Source organism: Urtica dioica, chromosome 11, assembly GCF_054948205.1.
Source record: "Urtica dioica subsp. dioica isolate 48M chromosome 11, U.dioica_male_clone48M_v1_H2, whole genome shotgun sequence".
Classification (NCBI taxonomy): Eukaryota; Viridiplantae; Streptophyta; class Magnoliopsida; order Rosales; family Urticaceae; genus Urtica; species Urtica dioica.
The window spans coordinates 16,161,326-16,184,350 of NC_142766.1; the positions used below are offsets into that span (position 1 = coordinate 16,161,326).

Below are 23,025 nucleotides of genomic sequence, written 5' to 3' on the forward strand. Positions count from 1 at the left end.
CCACATTCACATTTTTACACGCTTCAATTGATGTAAATACGCCACCATTTTATTTCAATGCAAGGGCAAATCAGGAATAACACGTCATATTTATGGCTATTTATCAAATATTTACCAAATATTGACTATATAACAATCCCAAACGTCTAAACTTACTAGTTGCCTACATTTTTAATATTTAAATGTATATTGGTCAAGATGTGTAGTTTTAGAATTTGGTCACTATTGACATGTCACGACCCGCGAGCGATAGCTCGCCCACGAACCGCGACTGATCAACTCAAATATGTACTTAACTCATAATATAAACACATAAATTAAACATAATATTTCATAAGATTATATAATAAAATAGTTTGCGAAAATTCGGGGAAATTTTTCGCTTTTATAACTTAGAGTCTTATAGCGACTCATATACAAATATGTTCCGGAACGTTTTATCATAAGATACTAACCCCCGATTAAGAAACCCCATAGCCCATAGGTCAAGGCAATACGCGCTCGGTCTCGGTCTTCAATCTCGTTTCCCGCTTACGAGCTTTTCCCTTATCTACATTACCAAGGGACATAAAACTATGAGTCGAATGACTCAGTAAGTGGGAGTCTATCTATAAAGTAAAACAACTAATGCCATGTGACGTGCAAACAAATACACAAGAATGCAAAATGATTGCTAAATGCAGCTAGATTATATGACTAGAGCATGACTGACGCGTGACGTCACACTCTATCTACACACTGGCCGTCCCGCAAGGTTATACACTCCTCACTGCTATAACCTCCGGTCCGACTAGAGACCAGCTTCAGACTTCGAGCAGCAGTCGTCAGCTAATCTAAGTTTTAACATCTGTCTGGGATCCACTAGTGGTACTTTCTTCATCATGACATCAGCGCCACTGGTCTCTGGCATAATGAGCTCGCGAATCGCGACCTTCACCCACTACGCCCCGGGGCGCTCAAGGCAGCCTCCGGTGAGTCTTCCAGCTAACAATGAGCTCGCGATGCGCGACCTTCACCCATTGTTTCGAGTACTCGGCGCACGGACCGGCATGGCCCGCCAAGCACAAGTCAGGGACTTGTGAGTACCACCGACACGAGTTTTAATGTTTGGGTACGCTGCAGCTAGCAGCGTACACGTTAAACTTATATACAGAAGAGCGTAACGGGATAAACCCCGAAAGAAATTATTGTTTCCCTTTGAAGCTCGTTAAGTGTTTTAAGTTGAAAGCTCGAAATGCGACTTCCGAACTCTCTACTCTCGATTGAATTTGAGAGTCTATCGCTCTTCCGTCCTCTCGATTCTAACTTACTTCCTAGAGTTAGAAGAGAAGTCTAACTATGCACAAAGCAAACGTGTCTGGTTCAAGTTAGCGTTTGAACCTACCGGGCGTACCCGAACTAAGTTTTCAAGCAAGAGTGGCCGAAGCCTTAACTTTCGAGTTTATTCATTTTAGGCTTTTACCTACTCTTGTTTACTAGCAAGCAAATGCACAAACAAACAGGGTTATACCCTTGGTAAGTAGTTGACTTATGTCTCCTCACTTACCCGGAAAAGATCGTCTGGAAATTTGTTGACTTCAGGAGTTTCCTTGCTTCTCACGTTTTACGAGACTCTACACGTCCTGAAACGTTAACACGTCCTGAAGCGTCGAGAAACTAAAACCCAAAGTTGAAAACTCATTAGTCAATGATCCGAAAGGTGATGACAAGCTTAAGATTCGTTATCGGGATTCACTGCGAGTCGGTTCAGGGGTTCGAGAATTTAATTCACTTATTTCTCGGCTTTTCGGAATTTAAACTTATTCAAGACTCGTGCGAGTTCGTACCAGAGAACGAGTACGAAATAAAATCCAAATCATTATTTTGACGAGTCTTAAATAATTAAATAATCCGAAACCATACAACCGAGAATTCTAAATGAATTAACCAACAATTAAATTCTCGAACATCTCTTAATTAAATAATTAACAATTCTTGAATACAATCTCAAATTACTAAAGATAACTCGAGTCTAACGCTATAAAGCGATAAACGACTCACGAGTGAGATCGAGCTTTACAAATCCTTTTTTCTGAATTGTCAACTTTCAGGGCTTCAACGCGTTCAGTTCCGCCGGCTCTTCCTCGATCCTATCTGATCCGTGACTGAGCTGTGAAATTCAGAAAACGAACATCGAATAAATTTATAACATCCAACTCCCGACTCGAAACTTAGAACCCGAAAACGAGCAACTAGCACGAATCTCAACTTGTCACAAAATCCACGGCCCGACCGTTCGGCTCGTACTATTCAGACAGCGACTGCAAAATGAATCACAACTTTAGCTACACAAACTCAAATCAAACGATTCCAATTCCATGAGAAAGACAACTTCCGTAGCTTTCTAAAAACATATTATAAGACCAATTTCAAGAATCATAGCTATCTGAAAAACTATCTGAAATTTCCGGTCGCTGTTCTGGAAATTCACATTTCACAGCTTTGAATACCAGATTTCAAAAATTCACAACTCTTTCAATACTCCACGGATTATTACGTTCTTGGTCATTTTAGAAAGCCCATAACGTCTACTTTCATGGAAAAATACTAACAAAAATAATATCAAAGTATATCCGTTTACTCTCAGATTTTGTCCAAAATCAAACCACACAAGAAAACGAGTTCAAACCTTCAATTCAACACTCAAGAAACACCCTTGGACATAAAATGAGAGGTTCAAACCGAGTTCAACACCAAATCCCCAATTCCAAAATTCGAAACCCTAGCCCAGATTCAAGATTGGGGGAAACCGAAACCTCACCTCAATTCGTGAAATCTCTTCTCTTTGGTGTTCTCTGCCTCGTTTCCCGGCGTCGCCTCTCGGTCCGGCGCCCTCGGCGTGCTCGCGGCGGCGCTCGCTCTCTCTCGGCCGTGCGCGGGTGGCGCTAAGGCTCAGTGGCTGTCGGCCGAGCCTCCTCACCTTCAGTCGCTCGGTCTCCTTCTCTCCTTCTTCTCCGGCGAGTTTCTCTGCTCCGGCGTCCTCGGCTTGCCCGCGGCGGCGTTGGTTCCTTCTCGACCGCGTGTGGGTGGCGCTCGAGCTTGGTGGCTGTCGGCCGAGCGTCCCCTTCGCGAGCTCACCCTCGTCTCGCTCTCCCGCTCTCTTCCTCTCTCTCACTCTCTCGGCTCTCTCTCTCTTTCTCCCGCGCTCTCTTCTTCTTTCTCTTTTCTTTTCCTTTCTTTTTTTTTCGCTCTTCTTCCTGAGCGTTTCTTTTCTTGCTCACTCTTTATATATTTGGCCAAGATAGGTGATGGCATTGTGAATGGGACCCACATAAAGGATAACGTCCATATCCTTTTCCTGGTTGCATTTTATCTTGTTCGGCAAAGTGATATACCTCACTTAAGGAATATTGCCCTCATTAATGACGTGGAGAGGATAGGAACAAGTGTGAGAAATTTCCAAAATTCTCACTTGGCCTTCTTTGCCCACTTTTATATCAAATGAGTCCCTTAAAAATTGTTACAACCACGTCCTTTCATATAATTATTTAATTAAATCCATAACCGAATGGATTATAATTATATGATTCGAACCGATAATTTTCTCGTTCGTTCTCGATTAATTTAAATATATTCAAGGTTTCTCGGAAATAATTCTCGTCCTTGAGAATTTATTTCTTAAATTAAATTCCGACATATATCATCGGAAAATAATTTATTATTCGAGGCGAACTCGATAAATCCTTTATTTATTCCGAGATTTTCCATTACCTTAAAATAATTTAAATTAACTCGATAAACTTATACGTCCATCATTCACTCATTAATTTAATTGTAACAAACGGAAGCTCGTTTATTCAACGTAAATTACAAACGGCGAGATCCAAAAGTTATCCTTTACATGACATAAAGCTTAACTTGAGCACTTATGCACATAGAAAATAAAATAATAAAATTTCTCTTCTGGAGGAAGTTAATGAGATTTATTTGAGGTGAAATGTTATCATTTGTCCAAAACTAGAAATACAAACTTAATAGTAATATCATGAAGATATTTTTTTATATGGGATCTATTTGATAAAATCTCTCCTTTACATTTAGATTTACTCGAAAGAAACTTGTCTCGCCTTACTTTTGCTACTTGGTTTGCCATTTTTGTTTCTCCTTATTCTTTCTTAAAATAGTGATAGTTGTGGCAGTGATCAACAGTCATGAGATCTTTTTCTAGCTAGACAACTGAATCTTTCAAAAATATGGCTTACTTCAGGAAATACTTCAACACAAGAACGCAACATTCTTAAACACAACTATGAAACAAACCAAATAAAACAGCCCATGTTCTTAAAACCATAAAATAGTACTAAAACGAAGAATGACATAGAAAGTTAAACATCATGATCATAGATTAATGAAACTGATTCTGATGCAGATGATCATGATCAGTCACCAAAGCTGATTCGGGTTCGGTACGTCATTCTGAGTCGATGTAGGCGAGTTCACAAAAGTCTTCATAAGCTCGCCCGCTTCTTCCCACCATTTATCATCAACTTTGGCCGATAAATTGTCCTCATCGTTCCAGTCTTGCCCTTTGTCTGCCTCTTTATTATCATTTTTATGCACCAAGCCCGGAAGTTGATCAGGAACATTTTCATCTATATTACTTGTTCCATAACGATCTCCAATATTCCCAAATAAGGAAAACAATATTTTTTATTTTTTTTTTGGGAAAAAGTGATTGAATAATATAAGTTAACTGAACGATGACATGACATTGAATGTGCACTAATCCAATCTTCAGCTTGAGGATTACCTTGATGAGAAATATTGGGGTAAGATTGGTTGAAGTTCATATCAGGTTGGCTCACTTGCTGAACGCAATCTTCAGCTTGAGGATTACTAATTTGTAATTCCCAGTTCACATGCATTGCATTATATGCTTCCAATTCTCTAAGTTGCTGAAGATTCATGTTACGTATTGCTATCTTGGTTTCAACCTCACCTATGCATACATATATAATATTAAATTAGCATATTATTGAAGTATGCAAAGTGGATGAGAGCTAAAAAAGATTTATAAAGTCATGGCTTAATTTACTTGTTTTATTATTAATTGTTTTCTAGATAGAATCAGAGCTCAACAAAATTCAAACTGATATATAATCCAATTTTTGAGATTTCAGCTCAACACGAGTGAACGCAAATAGACATCATCTTAAAGAGGAATATTAAAAATATCACGTTAATAATTAAAAGTGAATGAGAACTAAGAATGAAATTTCGTGAATAGCCCCTTTCAAAGACAGAGCTAGAGAGAATCTCAAGGGGGCCAAAAAGTAAACTTGTGGGGTAAAATAAAAATATATACTTAAAACAATAATATCTAAAGAAATATTGATATTTAAGGCATGGCTTAAAATTAAGTCCTACCTATTCTTCTGATTGTGACATGTGATCATTCTAATTAGTGAGATTAGGGATCTGACTGAGTTATGGATTAGCAGCAAAAATACTTAATATTTTCTCAAAATCATACTTATATACCTAATTTTTTTTCGATGGCAAAAATACTTAATGTTACGTTTTAGTTGCACCGTAGGTACCTCTAGGCCGTTAAGTTGCATGAAAAAATACGTGGCGACGGCCTTAGATTTAATGAAAAATTAATATTTTTTTCTTCTTAAAACTAATTAAATATTAATTTTATAATACAAAAAAATTCAAAAGAAAAAACTTTATCCTCATTAGTATACAAAAATCATTAATATTTTCTTAAAAGTAAATAAAAATTAATCACATCAGTTTAGATTTTTTTTTAATCTAAAAGAAATTGTAAAATTACCATTAAAGTTAAATTAGTTTTAGACAAAGTAGTGATAAATAATTTTGTATTATAAAATAATTTAATTAATGTTTAATTCTTTTTATGAAAAAATACTATTAATAATTTTGTATTATAAAATAATGAAGTTAATGTTTAATTATTTTTAAGAAAAATTATTGAAAAATAAATTATAAAATGATATAATTAATGTTTAATTAATTTTAAGAGAATTACTAAAAAGGTGTATATAAAATTATATAATTAATATTTAATTAGTTTTAAGAAAAAGTTAATAGCGTTTTTATATTAAGGAGGAGAGACATTTTTTTTCTTATAATTGTTTTGTATCATAAAATTATATAATTAATATATGTTTATTTTTAAGGAAAAATATTATTTTTTCATTAGTTTTGGGGCTGTCACGTGTGTTTCTATCTTACTTATTAACGGTCTAGGTACCTACGTTGCAACTAAAACATAACACTAGGTATTTTTGTCACCGAAAAATAAAATAAATATATTAGTATGATTTTGGGACAACATTATGTATTTTTTCCGCTAATAACTCTATAGTTAATTACCGGAAGATATTAGCTCTTTAGCTGTTTCCTCGCACAACCGTTGATTCAGTCTCTTGTTCTCCATTTTTAGATTATAATGGTGTAGTCTGGAGCTAGACACTTGCGGAGATAGCATCGCCACACGAGCCTGCTCAAAAATGAATATTTAATTAACCAATCGTACATTATATTATATGCATTTTCAGAAACAAATATCGTTACATTTTGCGTTATGACATATTTATCACTCAACTCCTATTTGTTATAATTAGTGTTCTCCCCTCTTTATTTAATTTCACTTATATTGTATATGTAGGTTAATATGATGTGGTTTGGGAGTGGGAATAAAAATGGGGTTTTTATAATTTTCTTCTTTAATATGAAGTACTTTTCAAGCACAGAATCTATTTCCTTTTCTGTAGTTCGACAAATTAATCATAATGGGAGACCACATTAATTATTATATAGTATCATAATTTCACAAAGTACATAAGGTACTTACGATTCATGAATATAAATTCGCAACCTTTATTACAAAAAAGAAATGTGTCCATAATTTACTGCTCTCTGAAAATAAAATCCGGTGTGTCTGAGACAGATAGAATAGTACTTTGACATCAGTGATCAGTCAATGAGGGTCTAATGATTACAAAATCGTGCGTCCGTGTGTTAATTGTTGAATAACCCAATAATCTAACTACTTTAGAGATATCCTTAAAATGAACCTCCCGAATTTTATTTTTTTAGGAAATGAAAGTCATGGTTGTATATTAAATTAATTACCTCCCAAGCCCTCACTTGGTTTTCCATATCCTCAACATATTCGCGCCTCCTTCTTCTAGTTCTTTGAGAGGAAGCCCGGTTAGCAAGGATCCTAAAAAAAACACAAAAGCTTCTAATTATATATATATATATATATATATATATATATGTATATGTATGTATATGATCAATATAAGAAAAGGGAGATCGAGAGATAGAAGTCCTATTTTGATTCCGACAAAAATTGTGATAGCCATAAAAACTAAATAATAATGAATAAATAAACAAAAAGACACTAATTAATGTATCATGTCACGTAAACTCGGACATTTACGAAAACGTAAATATTTTTGAACCTTTTATTTTCATACGTGTAAAAAAGAAGAAAGAGAGAGTACCAACCCTCGGAGTTTAGCCTCGGCGAGTCTAGAGGCAGTATCGTCATGGACTCCATTGACACTACTCTCAGCCTTGCTGTCACTTCCACCAGCGATATCATCAGCAAGTGATTTTGAGATTTCATCGGAAAGTCCAGCCGGAGGAAGATCAGATTCAGAGTCGTGAACTCTGAGGAGTTTCTCCGGCAAAGTAATAAGACTAGTGTTTGGATCCGAAACTTTGCGGCCATAGTTTTCAGTTTCAGTGGTCTTAATGGCACATGGTTTCATGGGAACCCTAAGTGATTGAGGTACAGGCAAGCTCACATTGTGACCATGCCTTTTGTTAGTCGCAATCAATGAGCTCTGCATAGTTGGAACTTTTTTCTCTGGAAATAAAGAAACCGATAAAAAGAGGGAAAATTGTATATGTGTAATAACTTATATTCTATTGCTGAAGAATGCTTATTATAAAAAGAGAAAAAAAAAAAGAAATAAACATGAGCTAATAAGCTTGAAATGGAAGAGGAAGACAAAATAGCCTTATTGGTACTCTCTTGTATTAAGAAGAGGCGATATTTGTGTGTGTGAAGAGAAAAAGCCTAAGCTTAAGGTTGTTTATATAGTGAAAGAAAAAAAAGAAGGTAATGCAAAATTTCCATTTTATCTTCTTCTTCTAGTAAGAACAGCGAGGTAGAAAGACTAGGTTTAGTACAAAACTATCCCTGGTAATTAACTTCATAAGAATCTCACGTTCATGCGTTATTTTGGTTTGGCAAGGGTATTTGGTGTAAAATCTGTAGGTTTGCCTCGTGTGGTTTACGTGGTTAAATTTGTATCTTCGCGTGTTTTATTTGGAGTTTTTTTTTTTTTTATTATTCTGAGGGAATATTGGTTAGTAATTATTATGGCCACTCTATACTTTGTATTTGGAGAATATTACAGACCGAACACAACGTTAAGTAACTGAAAATTCTGAAGCATGCAACTTCAATAATAATTACAAACATTATACAAACCAATGCCTCGGGACAGCTTGCAAAATTTCCAATTTTTTTTTTTTTTTTTAATTTTCTCTTTGTTTATTCGTTAATAATAATGTACTTTCACACTCTAAGTTTGTGTTTCACACTACGCACTAGGACGCAATATTTATAAGTATATGTGGGACACGATACAGTTTGTCTGATGTGAATATATGTACATACTGTTGTTCAGAAACAAATTAGCAGTAAATACTTTTACCAAAAGTTTGCATTTTTCCAAGGAAAAAAATGCCGATTTCGTTGCCGTTTCGAGCCTCTTGATTTACGGAAATTCGTCATGCCGATGGAATTTCGAACGGAAAAATTGTGGAAATGGGCAAGTAAAATGCCGTTTTCAAATGCCGATTTCCATGGAAATTCGACGTGCCGACGGAAAACCGAACGGAAATAATGTGACATAATATGTTAAATATATATATATATATATATATATATATATATCTTTCAATTTTTAAACTTGAAATTTATGTCGACTACATTTTATAATCTTCAATACCTAATTGTTTTTGCATCAATATAATATATAATACCAACAACTCGTTAATTTCACCAATCCATTGGAAACTATATTTTATAATCTTAATACGTAATTATTTATACACCAATCTAATATATAATATTTCAATACGCACAACTTGTTAATTTGAATCTCACATAACATATTTATACCCAATACACAAATTTATACACACACATATATATGGATATATCTATGTATTATTTATATATATAAATATTATTTCTTAAATCAAGATGAGATTTTTAAGTTTTTATGTGATATATTTTTTATAATTTAATTTACAATGTTATATAAATTTATCAATAATTAATTTATATTTTAATTATGTTTTATATTAAGTTGATGGTTTTTATGTACAAATCTTATATTAAACATGTCCATAATATAACAAAGTCGATGCTCAACACATTGGTATATCCAGACTGTCCCAGGCGTGTGACTGGAGTTCGAATCTCAGGTCCAGCTTTAATTTTTAAGTTAAAAACGACATAAGCAGCAAACGACGATATTCGACGAAAAACGACGATATTCGGCGAAAAACGACGACGAAACGAAATACTTGCTCTTCGTCGGCCGTTGACCCGTGGAAATGGAAATTCCAGCCGAATTTCCGGGAATTTCTCCGGCATTTAGTTCCTTGCATTTTTCTATGTCAACCATTGTATAATTATTTTTTTTTTACTTATTTTCAACAAGTTTGCTAGAATAGTTAGGTGTTTTAATAATTACTACTCATTGAAACTTATATGTATGAAATAATTAAAAACTCGAGAATTTAGATTGCACGACGGTCATTAAAATCAAGTTTATTTTACGTCAACGTCATTCTCTTAAATATGTTGCTTGATCTAGATACATCATGAAATAAAAATAATTATCTTTATACATTTACGAGATCCCAATTTGATATTTTCTCTTTAGCTAGATTTTGCTAAGGCGAAGATTGCTTTTCGGTCAATCAATTCCCGAAATAGGAAAAAAAATCGAGGCTCTCTATATGTTCTAGAAACTAGATCAAACAGCATATTAAAGAGAACGGCGTTGACGTAAGATAAATTAATTGTTTGTACTAACCTTCATGCAAGCTAGATCAATATTAATAACATTAATGTATTTAAGAGGAACTTGTGACATTTTTCCTCTAGCTAGATTTTGATAACGCGGAGATCGCTTTCCAATTAGTTATTTGTAGATCACGAAAGGACGGTTAGCGCGATTAACATAACATTAACTTAATTCTAGCTAATCTCATTTTTTTTCTTTCAAAATATTGCCCTGGTCATGTACAATGCCATTTTTCGATTATACTAATTTTCTTAATTAAGTCGAGAGAAGTATAATATTACTTACACTACACTTTGCTAGGATGCTCATTTATCTTTGGTTTTTCTACCACTGCCTAACAAGGCAAGGTTCGTCTTGCAAGCTGATAGTATGTCCATGAGCTATAATTATATCAATTATTAACTTCGCATTTACCATGTTTAACGAGTTTTAATCAATCATACGATTCGTAAGAATTGGCTGCTATTACACGTCGCTCGCTATTAGAATGCCGTGTAAAATTAATTTTGAATATTTTGTTTTATAATCGTCTTACATGCTGCTCTTCTGTCGATAAAGATTTTTTTTTTTTTCTGATGATGGCATCTTCATATTGGAACTTTTTTTTTATTTTTTATTTAATGAACTAGTTAGTTGCAAAAAGTTTATAACATCGCCTTTTCATAAAAACGACGTAGCTTAAGTGACTTTTATTCCGTTTTATGTTAATGTGTGATTTTTTTTTTCCTGTTGAATTTATTATTAGCTATTTATCATAGCCAGAAGTCTCTTTTTTTTTTTTCTTTTTCTTTTTAATCATATAAGTCTTTCAAACTAATGAGATAGCACTTAATTTAACAAAAAAAAAATGACATCATATTTTTTTTCCCGCAGACTCTAGCTGGTAAATTTTTATGACACCCTCATCTCCCCCAGGTTTTATGAGGTAATTTATATGCTTCCTGTTTTTTTTTTCTCTCTTTATGTGTTCATTAACTGCTTACATTTTTTTAATAATAAATAATTATAATAAATTGAAGTGACATCCTATTTATGTTAATAGTGTAAATTACGCGTAGTTTGTTTCCTGACCGTTAGTTTACCAAATGTCAATATTGAGACATGTCATAAAAAATAGTTTCCCATGTTGAATACTTTATATGTTTCCCGCTTACTGAAAAAAAAAACATATATATATATATATATATATATATATATATATATATATATTCAATATATTCAAATCTATTATAAAAGCAAGGACAAGTTATTTTAATAATTAATTAGAAAAATAGTCAACTTAAACGTTTGACATTGCTAAATAGTCAACGTTTTGTAAATCTTAGTTAAATAACCATTGTCTTTTATTTACAAGCGCAGTTTTACAAGAATACCTATACATATCACGTTGGCTATTTAAATGAATTTGATAAAAACGTCTCTCTTAACACGATTAAGTCAACTAAATAATTAATTTCTAAATTTAAACACATAACACAATCCAAATTTAAATGAATGACTCACAAAAATATTCAAATAAAAACGTAGAAAAAATATGTTAATATGTGTCAATAATTGTAAATATTATGTAAATATATGTAAATATGTATAAATGTGAACTACGATTTTAAAGAGCACAAAATCAGAAAAATAATTGTTGCGTATATTTTGGGCATTGATATGCTATCAGGAATCCACGAAATAATGTAGAAATAACTGTTTTCTATATTTTTGAAAATATAAGAGAGAATTTAAAATTCAATTTTTTTTAAAAAAAATTGCCTTAAATAAATTGCTGAATTAATTATCAAAATTTAAATGAAAATTCGAAAATAAAAAGGAGGGACAAACCTTAAAAGTATAAAATTTTCTGATAGGGTCACGTCATCTTTGTGGCTATTTAACTAAGATTTACGAAACGTTGGCTATTTAGTAATATCAAACATTAAAGTTGACTATTTTCCTAATGGACCCTTATTTTAAGGACGTTATATTTATGTAGTCGATTTCAAACTTGATTTTAAAGAACTAGCCAACGTTTCATTTATTTTAGTAAATTAGTCATTTACCGCCACTTACTAAAATTAACATTTAAAATGTCAAAGACAATCATGTAAAATACTATATGATTAATGAGGTCACATCATCAAATGTGTCTAAATTTTAAACATATATAAAATATTAGCTAAATTGCAAATCCAACATTTCAAAGGGCCTAGTCCGTGAAATTTTTCTTCTTTTATTTTATAGAGATAAAACTAAACTTATGACAGTTAAAATAGTTTTGAACCAAAATCTATTAATTTTATTTAATTCAAAATTATGACCTACTCATAAGTGAGAGAAATGTCTTAATATCAAAATACCCTTATGATTAGTCATTTTATTTTCTTTAGTGTTTACATCTTTTAATTATTTCATTTAATTGAATTTAATATATTAACTACATTTAATATTTTAACTAACACATGTAATCTCAGTTATTCCAATTCTCAACCATACCTCTCTCTCTCTCTCTCTCTCTCTCTCTCTCTCTCTCTCTCTCTCTCTTGCGCGCGCGCCTGATTATATGTGTTGCTGAATGTTCACGGTGTCGCACTACATACAATCGAGGTAAGGTTCATATTTCGTTCTTAATATTATATGTGAAGTTCAATTTATGATTTCGACTTTTTTTTAAGTTTTTTGGAATCCGGAAGTTTTTGGTTTGAAGATCAGTGACATGTTTGTCAATAAATTTATGGATGTCAATAAATCTTCATAGATCAAGAAATTTCTCTGAAGATTTATTGACATCTATGAATTTATTGACAAACATATCAATAAATCTTCAATGGATCTGGAAATTTCTTTGAAGATTTATTGACTTGTTTGCCAATAAATTTTTGGATGTCAATAAATCTTCAAATAATCTTGGAATGCCTTTGAATATTTATCGACATGTTTACAATAAATTTTTGGATGTCATCTTAAAAGAATTTGGAGCTTTTCTTTGAAGATTATTGACATGTTTGTCTATAAATTTGTGGATGTTAATAAATTTGGTACATTTTCTTTAGGGTTATGTAAGTATATAGCCACGCGGCTATAGAGGTTTTGGTTTTAGCCAACCTTTTGTTAATTTTCTGTTAATAGCCACAGCAATCTATTTACAGTATGTTAAAAGACGTATGACCTCAAATAACCCTAACCAAATTCACGCCCATTATTTTCAGCCTATTAATTTAAATGGAAAAAAAAATATTTGGTCATAACTACTCGCACAAATTGAGGGAGGATTTAAAACTCAATAAATATGTTAATTACTCTCCCCAGCCCGTGAAATCAAACCCAAATCAGTTTCTCACCCTCTCCTCTTTTCCAGATCTGTGACAAGGGCAGAGGCGGTGAAGGACGAGGTGGTCAGATCGAGATCCGGCGGTCGGATCGGTGTCGAAGAGGCTGTGAGGCGCCACGTCAAGTTCTGTCAGCAGTTCCGATCGTCGAGTCCTCCGGTGAGTCCCGGCGACGATTTGATCTCCGCCGTGAAGCATATTCTCCGACGAGGCCTCGACGGTGGATGCCGACCTCTCGGGCGGTCCAAGAGCTGCTTCGCCGCCATTCCAGAGGCTCCGAGTGAGTGATTGAACCAGAAAGGGGACGAAATGAGAACAGGAAAGCAATAGTTTATTTGGATTTTGGATTAGTTCCATTTGCTTTTATAGTGATGAAAAAACACATACAGTATGGAATATGTTAATTACTTCTGATTTTTGTGATTAGTTTAGCGAATTAATCGCCAGTAGTACTATTATGTTTTGGAGCTTTTATTTGTTAAGACTGTAAATGCTGATTTGATCTTTTTTTGCTGGAATTTCAATCAGTTCTTGATCTGCATAGTTCATTCATTGATTTGTTACTAGAAAACAATTTTATTTTACAAATCGTTCATCGACGAAGTTTATCAACAATGGAATAAGAGGGCCAGAGATAGAGATAGACATACATTCTGTGTATTGTAAATAGGACGTTGATTTACAGTTAATTGTACAGTATATTCATGTAAATACAAAGCTTATTTACAGTATATTCATTGTAAATATAAAGCATATTTAAAGTATATTCGTGTAAATAAATTGAAAAAAATTCTGGAAATATTTTGGACGTTCTAAAATTATGAATATGGAATACAAAATAATATCAATAAATGAAGAATATATTTACAGATTTTATATATGATGAATTGCCACGAAAATAGAAACTAATTAACTAAAGTCAATGCTGAAAACTTTAAAATACACGATAACAATAAACATGCGTTGGGAACTTTCAAAATCTGCTGGAAAATTCAAATTTCAAATTTGAAAACTTCCCAATTCGGTTTCAATATTTGATTCAAAATTTAAAAAAACAACTGCCTAATTAAAATAGCGGCCGAATTAAATAAGGGCAAATGTGTAAAACTAATTCAATTAATAAGATGCCACGTAAGCAAGATGGTTATTTACGGGAAATTAATGAAATGTTGGCTAAAACCAAATTGCTAGTGTTTAAGATGGCTACGTAGCCAATTATTTGTTTTTTTTTTTATGATTTAAATCTTTAAAAAGTCATTTCAAATGTTAAAAATAGAAATTTAACACCTCGGTTACATTCTGTTTTATGTAGTAACGTGCGTAGACGAAGAGGAATATGCATGGAGAAGAAGAGGAATTGACATGGAGAAGTGACGGACCAAGAAGACAACTAATGGAATTTGATCCAAAACTATTGAAATAGTCGTAGTTTTGATATTATCTATATCTTATATGTTTTTTTTAATATATCGAAAGATCGTATTTTTCTTCGCCGGCGACTTCGTCTTCATTTTTACCGGCAACTTTATCTTCTTTGCGCGGACTGGAACTCTCTTCTTGGCAGGTGATTTCATCTTTGGAGTCGTTTGAGTTCTTTTTTTTTTATTATGTTCTATATTTATGATTTATTACGTATTGTATTTATATTATACATTATTTTTTTTTATTTACGTGGCCACACCGTTATTCAATTTTAATAAAAGGACCATATTTTTATGAAAGCAGTACTATAAGGTCAAGTATGCTATTTTTCGAATATCATGAGACTAGCTGTTACGATCGTACGAGTTAAGGGGGATTTAAGAGAATTTTAGACTTCTCACATGTTTAAAACCTTGATTTTTTGGAAGTGCACCAAAAAAACCTTTGTTTTCAAATGTGGTACCTGATGAACACTATTTTATTATCAAGTTTCCCCCAAAGAAAAAAAAAACCGGGTCACGAGCGTCTAAACTTAAAATCATTAACTTCATAAGTGAAAATGGTCTGAAGTTACCAATAAAATCAAATTAAGATCTACTAATTTAGTCCACTGTGCTGAATTTAAATCAATTGTCAACTCCATATTGCAGTAATAATAATATTACAAAAAAATGTAGTAGCTAGTTTGGTTCAAGCATCATGTAATGCAGAAATGGATGCCATTTTATAAACGAATAATTTATCATTTTTTCAGTTTAATATCTATGTACTAAATTATCTATTAATATATCTTGTAATTTTGCCTCACTTATTATTATTATATATATATATCTATAATATATAATAAGTGGGAATAAAAAAATCACTGTTCATATACTGTTCATTATCATTTTAACAAATTAGATGACGACACATCATAATTTTTTTTCATCATTTACTGTTTATATTGTTTTCAACCAATAAGAGTACGACACCTCATCTCTTTCCCAACTTCTTCTCTCTTTCGCCGACTTCTCAATCTCAAGCCAAACCAACAATTGTGTCCATCATAATATTGGTTTCAACCAATAAGAGTACGACACCTCATCTCTTTCCCAACTTCTTCGCTCTCTTTCGCCACCTTCTCAATCTCAAGCCAAAGCCAACAGTTGTGTCCATCAGAGTGTGATTCGATTCGATTCGATTAAGCCAACAGTTGTGTGTATCTATTTATCTAGCCACTATGAATATTCAACCGCTTCATATTCATTCTCCACACTGAGCTGGTTTTTATGCTTTTCCCTTCTTTCTATGTTTTTTCAACTTTCAATAACAAGATCATTTATTCTTATCGATTTTATATAATTGATATATTGATTTCAGGTTGATAGCGCAAGCAAAGAGGCGAGGAAGTTTGTTGGAAGCGGTCCAGGTTCTGATGGGTTTAAACCTCATAATCAGGAGAGCCTGCATTCATCTGACGGAGAATGGTTCGTGGATCGTTAGTTTAGATTAGCTTTTCAATTTTAGTTTTTGTGTCCAAGATCTTAATTATAATCATAATCCTTACTTTATGATCAGGGTCCTCTGTCCCTCTATCTTTCATTTTATTTTATTCTCTCTAAAAAATGGTTGAAACATTTTTATATCGTTGGTCCACAGTTCTCCTCTTAAAAATCGTTCATGCAAACCTGAATTGACCATAGTTCGACACTCAAAAGCAGCCAACCATTTTCCAACTTCCTATATTGAAGGTTAACTTTTTTTTTAAAATATCATTCATTGATATATTTACAAAAATTAGGACTATTTTGGATTTGTCTACAGTCAAGTTCACCAGACATTAATGAACGATTTTTTTAAAAGCGCGATATGGATGTCATCTTTGTTGCAGAGCTCGAAGTTTGGTTGGAAAGCCACGGTGGCAATGGAGATGACGGGTCAGTTGAGGGAGCTTGATCAGACGCCGAACTTAGTGGCCGCCGGAGTTTGCACTGTCATAATCATCATCCCCATTGTCTTGGAGAAAGTACTTCACAAGTTTGACGGTGTAAGTGCTTGTTGTGTTTCTTTTTGTCGCTACAAAGTGATTAGGATATTGGTCTTTGTTTTTTACTGTTTTGAAATGAAGTTTGGTTCTTTGTTTTGTGAAATAAAAGCGGAAGCATAAGTTTGATTTATTTGAATAATTTTTCATGGTTTTATTTTATATAGGCTTGCTGTCTGTATGAAACTCTTGAGAAGGTCAAAACAGGTAGATTTTACTGAGTTCTGTTTTTCAGGGCTGATATTAAGTTATGTGAATTCTGATATAGTGTGATTTTGGGTGTATCAATTTCACCGAGCTGTTGATTCTCTGGGCTTCATTTCGTTGCTCTTAACTTTAAGTATGTATCCCCATTAAAATTGCAGAGACCATGTTACCATGTTCTATCAAGGAAACGAAATCGAGCGATGAGGAACACGGGAGCACCCCCAAGTCCATGGAGTGTGGTAGTTAGCGGCAATCCCAAATCCACGACCCGAGTTAGTCTGTGGCATTGCCAAGTCTACGATGCTAGGTAGTCTGCGGCACTCTCAAGTCCATGACACGAGGTAGTATGCGGAATCCGCTCTAGTCGTTCGATAGGTTGAGACCAGAAAACATCCGCTCGTCAAAGACCTGAAGAACATGTTCCTAGCATGCTTCGCTACTTTTATGGCTTAGAAAAAAGACCAAGATGTCCTTATGGTCCATCAGGCAAGAGAACGGACAATTTGTAAGGAAATACCTCGCCTGATTCACTGAGGAATCGAACAAAGTCGACAGATTCAACGATAGAGATGTGACAACCGCGATCATCGAAGGCTTGCGCACTACCGACTTCCTAAAGTTTGTTGTCGGTCGTATTTCTACAAGAAGGACTGAGCTAATAGCGCGATCCAAAAGCTACATGGGGTTCGAGGATTACCTTAATGGGAGATAAGGCAAGAGCCAAAGTTCTTGCCGTTGAGATGAGCATGACAACGAGCACACATAATTCCGAAAGAAAAAGAACACAGGAGGTCAGGCTTCCAATAGCCAACCACCTACGACTCAGAAGCCACAACTTGCGAAAGACTTCCAAAAATACTACACGTTCACGCCGTTGAACACGCCGCCAGATCGGATCCTGACTTTGGCACGTGGCAATTTCACGGTCCAACTCCCATCCGGAAGGACCCCACAATTCGGGACGAGAAAAAATGCGATTTCCATCAACGCCATGGTCATCTAACCTCCAAGAGCTTCCACCTCATAAAGCAATTGCGAAACTCAAGGATTTTGTGCTGCGTCTGATCGGTACCGATGATCCTTCCCCGAGTCGACCACAACCCAACAAGGGAGAAGGAACGGTAACTGTTACTAACCAAACACGAGTCAGTGGCACCATCGAATTGCAACTTCATGTCGTGACCACCATAATATATGGGCTTGAGTACGGCGAGTTGGTTCGACAAAGGAAGAAATACTTGAGGGCTGCCTCAAAATTCCACGAAATTTGCTAAGTATCTAATGCACCCGATGTTGCTAGTTTTCGGACAACGATTTAGAAGCTCCAAACTGTTTGATCCAAGACCGGATCAAGCTTGAGCGTCCTGAACTCGGTATCCCGAGTTCATCCTTAGCTGTGGTTGATCCTGAAATTCTGATTAGTCACAAAGACAAGATGTCGCACACAATGTGTTGACAATGTGTCCGACAACTTTCAGATCTGGGTAGGGATTGGGTCAATGCTATGTAATCTGTTGTACGGGCTTTTTCTTTTTTACTTTTTCGGAGCTGGTTATGGTTTTTATCAGCTCTAATTATGCTGTAATCTATTTGGCTGAGCCGCTTTATTTATAAAGGCCAAGTTTCTTTTTAAAAAAAGGTGTATCAGTCTGTCAGTGAAGTTCATTCATTAGTAACTTGCATTAAGGTTGAGAAAGGCTATTTAGTAAATAATATTCCGTTGCAGAACACATATTCACAGGAATCTAACTCTTCTTGCATACATGCGGATTATGTTGTCATCAATTCTGGTTGTTATTATGTTTATAAATTTTGGTGTGTGTTTGCTCACGGCCAGGTTTTTGGTCAAAGTTACTTTCTTTTGATGTATATTCCCATCGTTTATTAATTATACTTGGTTGTTTCGCAGTTCCCGATTTCAGAGGAGACGCTGGTTGCGTGGAAAAGGTCGCGACATCCGGGTTAGATGTCTTTGCTCATAACATAGAAACAGTGGAGGAGCTTCAGAGTTGTGTTCGGGATCATCGTGCTAATTTCAAGCAGTCCATCGATGTTTTGATGATGGCTAAAGAGTATGCTCCTGCGGGGACGCTTACAAAGACATCAGTAATGTTGGGTTGCGGTGAAACACTCGATCAAGTTGTGAAGACAATGGAGAAGGTGAGAGCCGCCGGGATCGATGTGATGACATTCGGTCAGTACATGCGACCTTCGAAGCGACACATGCCTGTTTCCGAGTACATCACTCCAGAGGCCTTTGACAAATATCGAGCTCTTGGCATGGATATGGTATGGCCTCATTATATCTCTTTTAATAATAACATTCACCCATGATCACCATAGTATAAGTTTGATGCTTTGTGTGATTGTGTCATTCATTTTTTCCTCAACCCTCCATATGAAATTCAATCTTTTATCACCTACTTCGTTAATTGCAAAATATATATTTATTATTATTATTATTTTCTTCTGCATGTATCCTTAAGAAAAACTAATGAGATTTTAATCCTAGTATATAAATAAAAGTAGAGAGTCGGTAGAAAGTAGTGCAATAAAGATGCAATAAATAGAAATTATAGAATAGAGTGAGCTGATTTTTCATTTCCAAAGAAATGTAAATTAACTAGATAAAATATAAAAAAAATTGGTGGGGGGGAGTTAATTCAACCACGTGAGGTCCGAAGCCTGGGTGGCACCGGACCGTACCCTTCCGCTTTCTTAATTATATAAAAATGGTTGGGTTTGGGTTAGCCTTGCCTTCATCTTCTTCATTACTCTCTCTCCTTCACCACCGTGACCATCCACTCAACCGGAATCATCTTCCGCGGCCTCGCCGGAGTCCGACGTCATCATCCTCCGCCGCGATGCTGGCCGAAAACGCCGTCGTCTCGGACATCTTAGCGTCCGCTGTCACCGGAGGCGTAGCTCTCTCCAGCCTCCAGGTCTGGGCCCACACTGCCAAGCGAGGCCTCTTCGACCAGGTCCCACTCTATTTTCTTCTTCCTGTTTTATTAATGGTGGTCCAAGAGTTGTACAAGGAAGTTCAGTGCCTGAATCTACCAGGAATGGAAATGAATCTTTATTATTTTTTTTTTTTTTGTGTTAGTCTTAGTGTTTTTATTTAGATTGGTTTGAGCTGTGATGTTCGGGAATCTAGAATTGGTAGGTTGGATTGGAATAAATATGGCCGTTGACTTTGTTTAGTCTTGTGATTTTGTAAATTTGGGAACGAATCTTGGCATTGTTAAGTTAATTGAAGACTAAATTTGGTAATCGAAAGACTGAAAATTCCACAATGTGATTATAATAATACATACGCTGCTTAGCTTGAGTCTGATTTAGCACTTTCATTATGAACAGAGGAATTTGATTTTCTTTTTTCCTATTTGGCTTTGTTGTATAGAAACTAAATAGGAAGCTTGTGCACACAAGTATTGGGCTAGTGTTTATGCTTTGCTGGCCACTTTTCAGGTAAACAATCCAATCTATACAAAAAAAAAAAAAAAAAAAAAAGTTTGACATATATCAATCTTTTTGTTTTCGCTGATACGCGCATATCACAGTCCCGGGTCTCGGGGTGCAGTTTTAGCGGCTTCTGTTCCAGGAATCAACATCATAAAGATGCTTCTCTTGGGTCTTGGAATATGGAAAGACGAGGCTACAGTGAAATCGATGAGCAGATATGGTGATCACAGGTAGGTTCAGAATCAACTTGCCCTCGTAAGAGTGGCTCATACTCGAATATCACATCACATCATATCGAATCGTATTGTATCGTATCAGGGAGCTTCTTAAGGGCCCGCTATACTATGCCGCAGCTATTACCTTTGCTTGTGCGCTGTACTGGCGGACTTCCCCAGTCGCCATCGCGGCAATATGCAATCTCTGCGCCGGAGACGGTAATCATCGAGCATTTATATATATCAAAGATCATATAGTCACAAAAAAAAAAAAATTGAACTTATTTTTCTTGATTCAGGCTTAGCCGATATTATAGGAAGGCGATTTGGCACCACAAAGCTTCCCTATAACCGAAACAAATCTGTGGCTGGGAGCGTCGCGATGGCTAGCGCCGGCTTCTTAGCATCCGTTGGGTGAGTCTCTCTCTCTCTCTCTCTCTGTGATTCGAACAGTGGTCATGAAATCGGTCGAGAAAGTGTGCTCATGAGAGTAGTTTCGTTGGTTTTTGGTTGGCAGGTATATGTACTATTTCTCATTGTTTGGGTTCATAGAGCCAAGCTTGGGAATGGTTTTCAGATTCTTGGCCGTGTCTCTGGCCTCGGCTCTGGTGGAATCACTCCCTATAAGCACCGATCTCGACGACAATCTTACCGTTCCATTGACCTCCGTTCTTCTCGGAACGCTAGTGTTCTGACACCAATGTTCAAAAGGATCACAACCAAGCTAATATAGGAGCCAGAGTTTTGTAACTCAGCTTAGATCTTGCACGTGTCTGTATGTGATTCGAACGCTGTTGTATCTTAATACAATTTCTTACAACTCTAGAATTGAAACTAGAAAGTTGTGTAGCTCATATCTGAGTAGAAATAATCCTACTTGTAAATAGCACACACAGACAAAACAAATCATTGCAATAATTTGTGAAAGTAAAGCTTTGATTTTTTGCCTGGAAGACAAAAAAAAAATATATATCTATATGAATAGAATCAGATAAATACAACCTCGGTATTGGTAAATAGCCTATGGCTTTTGTTTCTATAGATATAAAAACAGAGATCATATTGGTATGCCCGTATACCGATACCGATAAAGACCTGATGTTTACGCAAATAAATAGCCTATGGCTTTTGTCTATGATTTGCAAAATTCAAATTGATCATATTGAATTTATTAATTGATCAAACGTCCGAAATAGCCTATGGATTTTTTGTTTCTATAGACAAAAGCCATCAGGTATAAATACAACCTCGGTATTGGTATGCCCGTATAATATAAAAACAGAAAATAAATTATAAAAATTTATCCAGAGAAAGGATAATAATCAGGTACCACAGAAACGGCGTATCTATTTCTTTTTGAGCCACCATTTTTTTGTTTTTTTTTTTTTCACACTTTCCTCTCTTCTTTGGCAGGCGAGTTTTTCCATGTCCGCGACGACTCAACTCCGTCTGCTTCGTCGTCGCTGAAACCCTTCCTGCGAAGACGATTTAAGCAGGGAATCACAGCGGCGACGCAGATGAAAGAAGCGAAGACCGTGAAGAGAACGAGCATCAGAATCTTGCCGTGAAACGCGTACCGGTGGTCCCGCACGAACGGAAGCTCCCCCTGCGCCGCCGCGGGTCCGTTCGCCGGCGCCGCCGCACCAATCGTCGTGAAGGCGCTTGGTGTGCGCGACTGTATTGTTGCCATATAATATACTTAACGCTATTACTACTTCTATACTAAATAGTAAATACTCTTATCGCTATTTCCAAACACTGATCAATGGTGGGCCATATTGCACCTTCTCACTCCTTTCCTCATAATTAAGTGCAAAAAATAGAAAATTAACAGTAATTTTGAGGATCGAGGAAAGGTGAGAGTGAGACCACAAATATGGTCACTATTATTATAATTATTGATTACCAGGTATAAAAGTCTCGGAAAATTTTACAATACATATTCTGCTTGTTGGGTGTGATGGATGGGACAGAAGGGTTTGTAATTGGAACTACACATCAATGTGCGAGTCACGTTCGTGACGTTCAACAGTAACAATCGTCGTGTTTTCAAATAATTCAAGGCACGGTTCTTAAAATGATCATTATGATGATTAGTATTTGGGAGTTGATCCTACGGTCAGAACTGGATGATGAACATGGGAATCCCTGATCAATCGGTAGTCTATGTAAGAGATACGGATCATATCAAGTAGGGTCAGTTGTACTTGTATTGTATCACCGGTCATAGATGTCAAATAAGAGCG

The 23,025-nt window shown here is 35.2% G+C and overlaps 1 protein-coding gene and 1 long non-coding RNA gene across 3 annotated transcripts; one reads left to right on the forward strand and one right to left on the reverse strand.

Annotated features, from left to right (window-relative positions):
- Positions 1-307: 307 nt before the first annotated feature.
- LOC149381686 (uncharacterized) lies at positions 308-3,456 on the reverse strand. 2 transcript variants are annotated; one of them, XR_016293951.1, is made up of 4 exons: positions 2,801-3,443; positions 2,041-2,300; positions 1,547-1,656; positions 308-550 (listed from the first exon to the last, which is right to left on the reverse strand). It is a non-coding gene; the product is annotated as an uncharacterized LOC149381686 (long non-coding RNA). The 2 variants fall into 2 exon arrangements; XR_016293950.1 differs by lacking the exons at positions 308-550; positions 1,547-1,656 and having other exon boundaries at positions 1,939-2,300; positions 2,801-3,456.
- Positions 3,457-19,700: 16,244 nt separating this feature from the next.
- FOLK (Phosphatidate cytidylyltransferase family protein) lies at positions 19,701-21,580 on the forward strand. Its single transcript, XM_089601886.1, has 6 exons — positions 19,701-20,080; positions 20,503-20,570; positions 20,663-20,794; positions 20,883-20,998; positions 21,079-21,193; positions 21,297-21,580. Exons 1-6 carry the CDS (start codon positions 19,832-19,834, stop codon positions 21,472-21,474), a joined length of 858 nt encoding a protein of 285 aa, XP_089458012.1. The 5' UTR covers positions 19,701-19,831; the 3' UTR covers positions 21,475-21,580.
- The last annotated feature ends 1,445 nt before the right edge of the window (positions 21,581-23,025 follow it).

What these genes read in the sequence shown, in the direction of transcription:
- FOLK (XM_089601886.1), top strand. Translation starts at nt 19,832, where the DNA reads ATGGTTGGGTTTGGGTTAGCCTTGCCTTCATCTTCTTCATTACTCTCT. An exon ending in AGCGAGGCCTCTTCGACCAG is followed by an intron (nt 20,081 to 20,502) that starts GTCCCACTCTAT and finishes TTTGTTGTATAG; the next exon opens with AAACTAAATAGGAAGCTTGT. An exon ending in CAATCTCTGCGCCGGAGACG is followed by an intron (nt 20,999 to 21,078) that starts GTAATCATCGAG and finishes TTCTTGATTCAG; the next exon opens with GCTTAGCCGATATTATAGGA.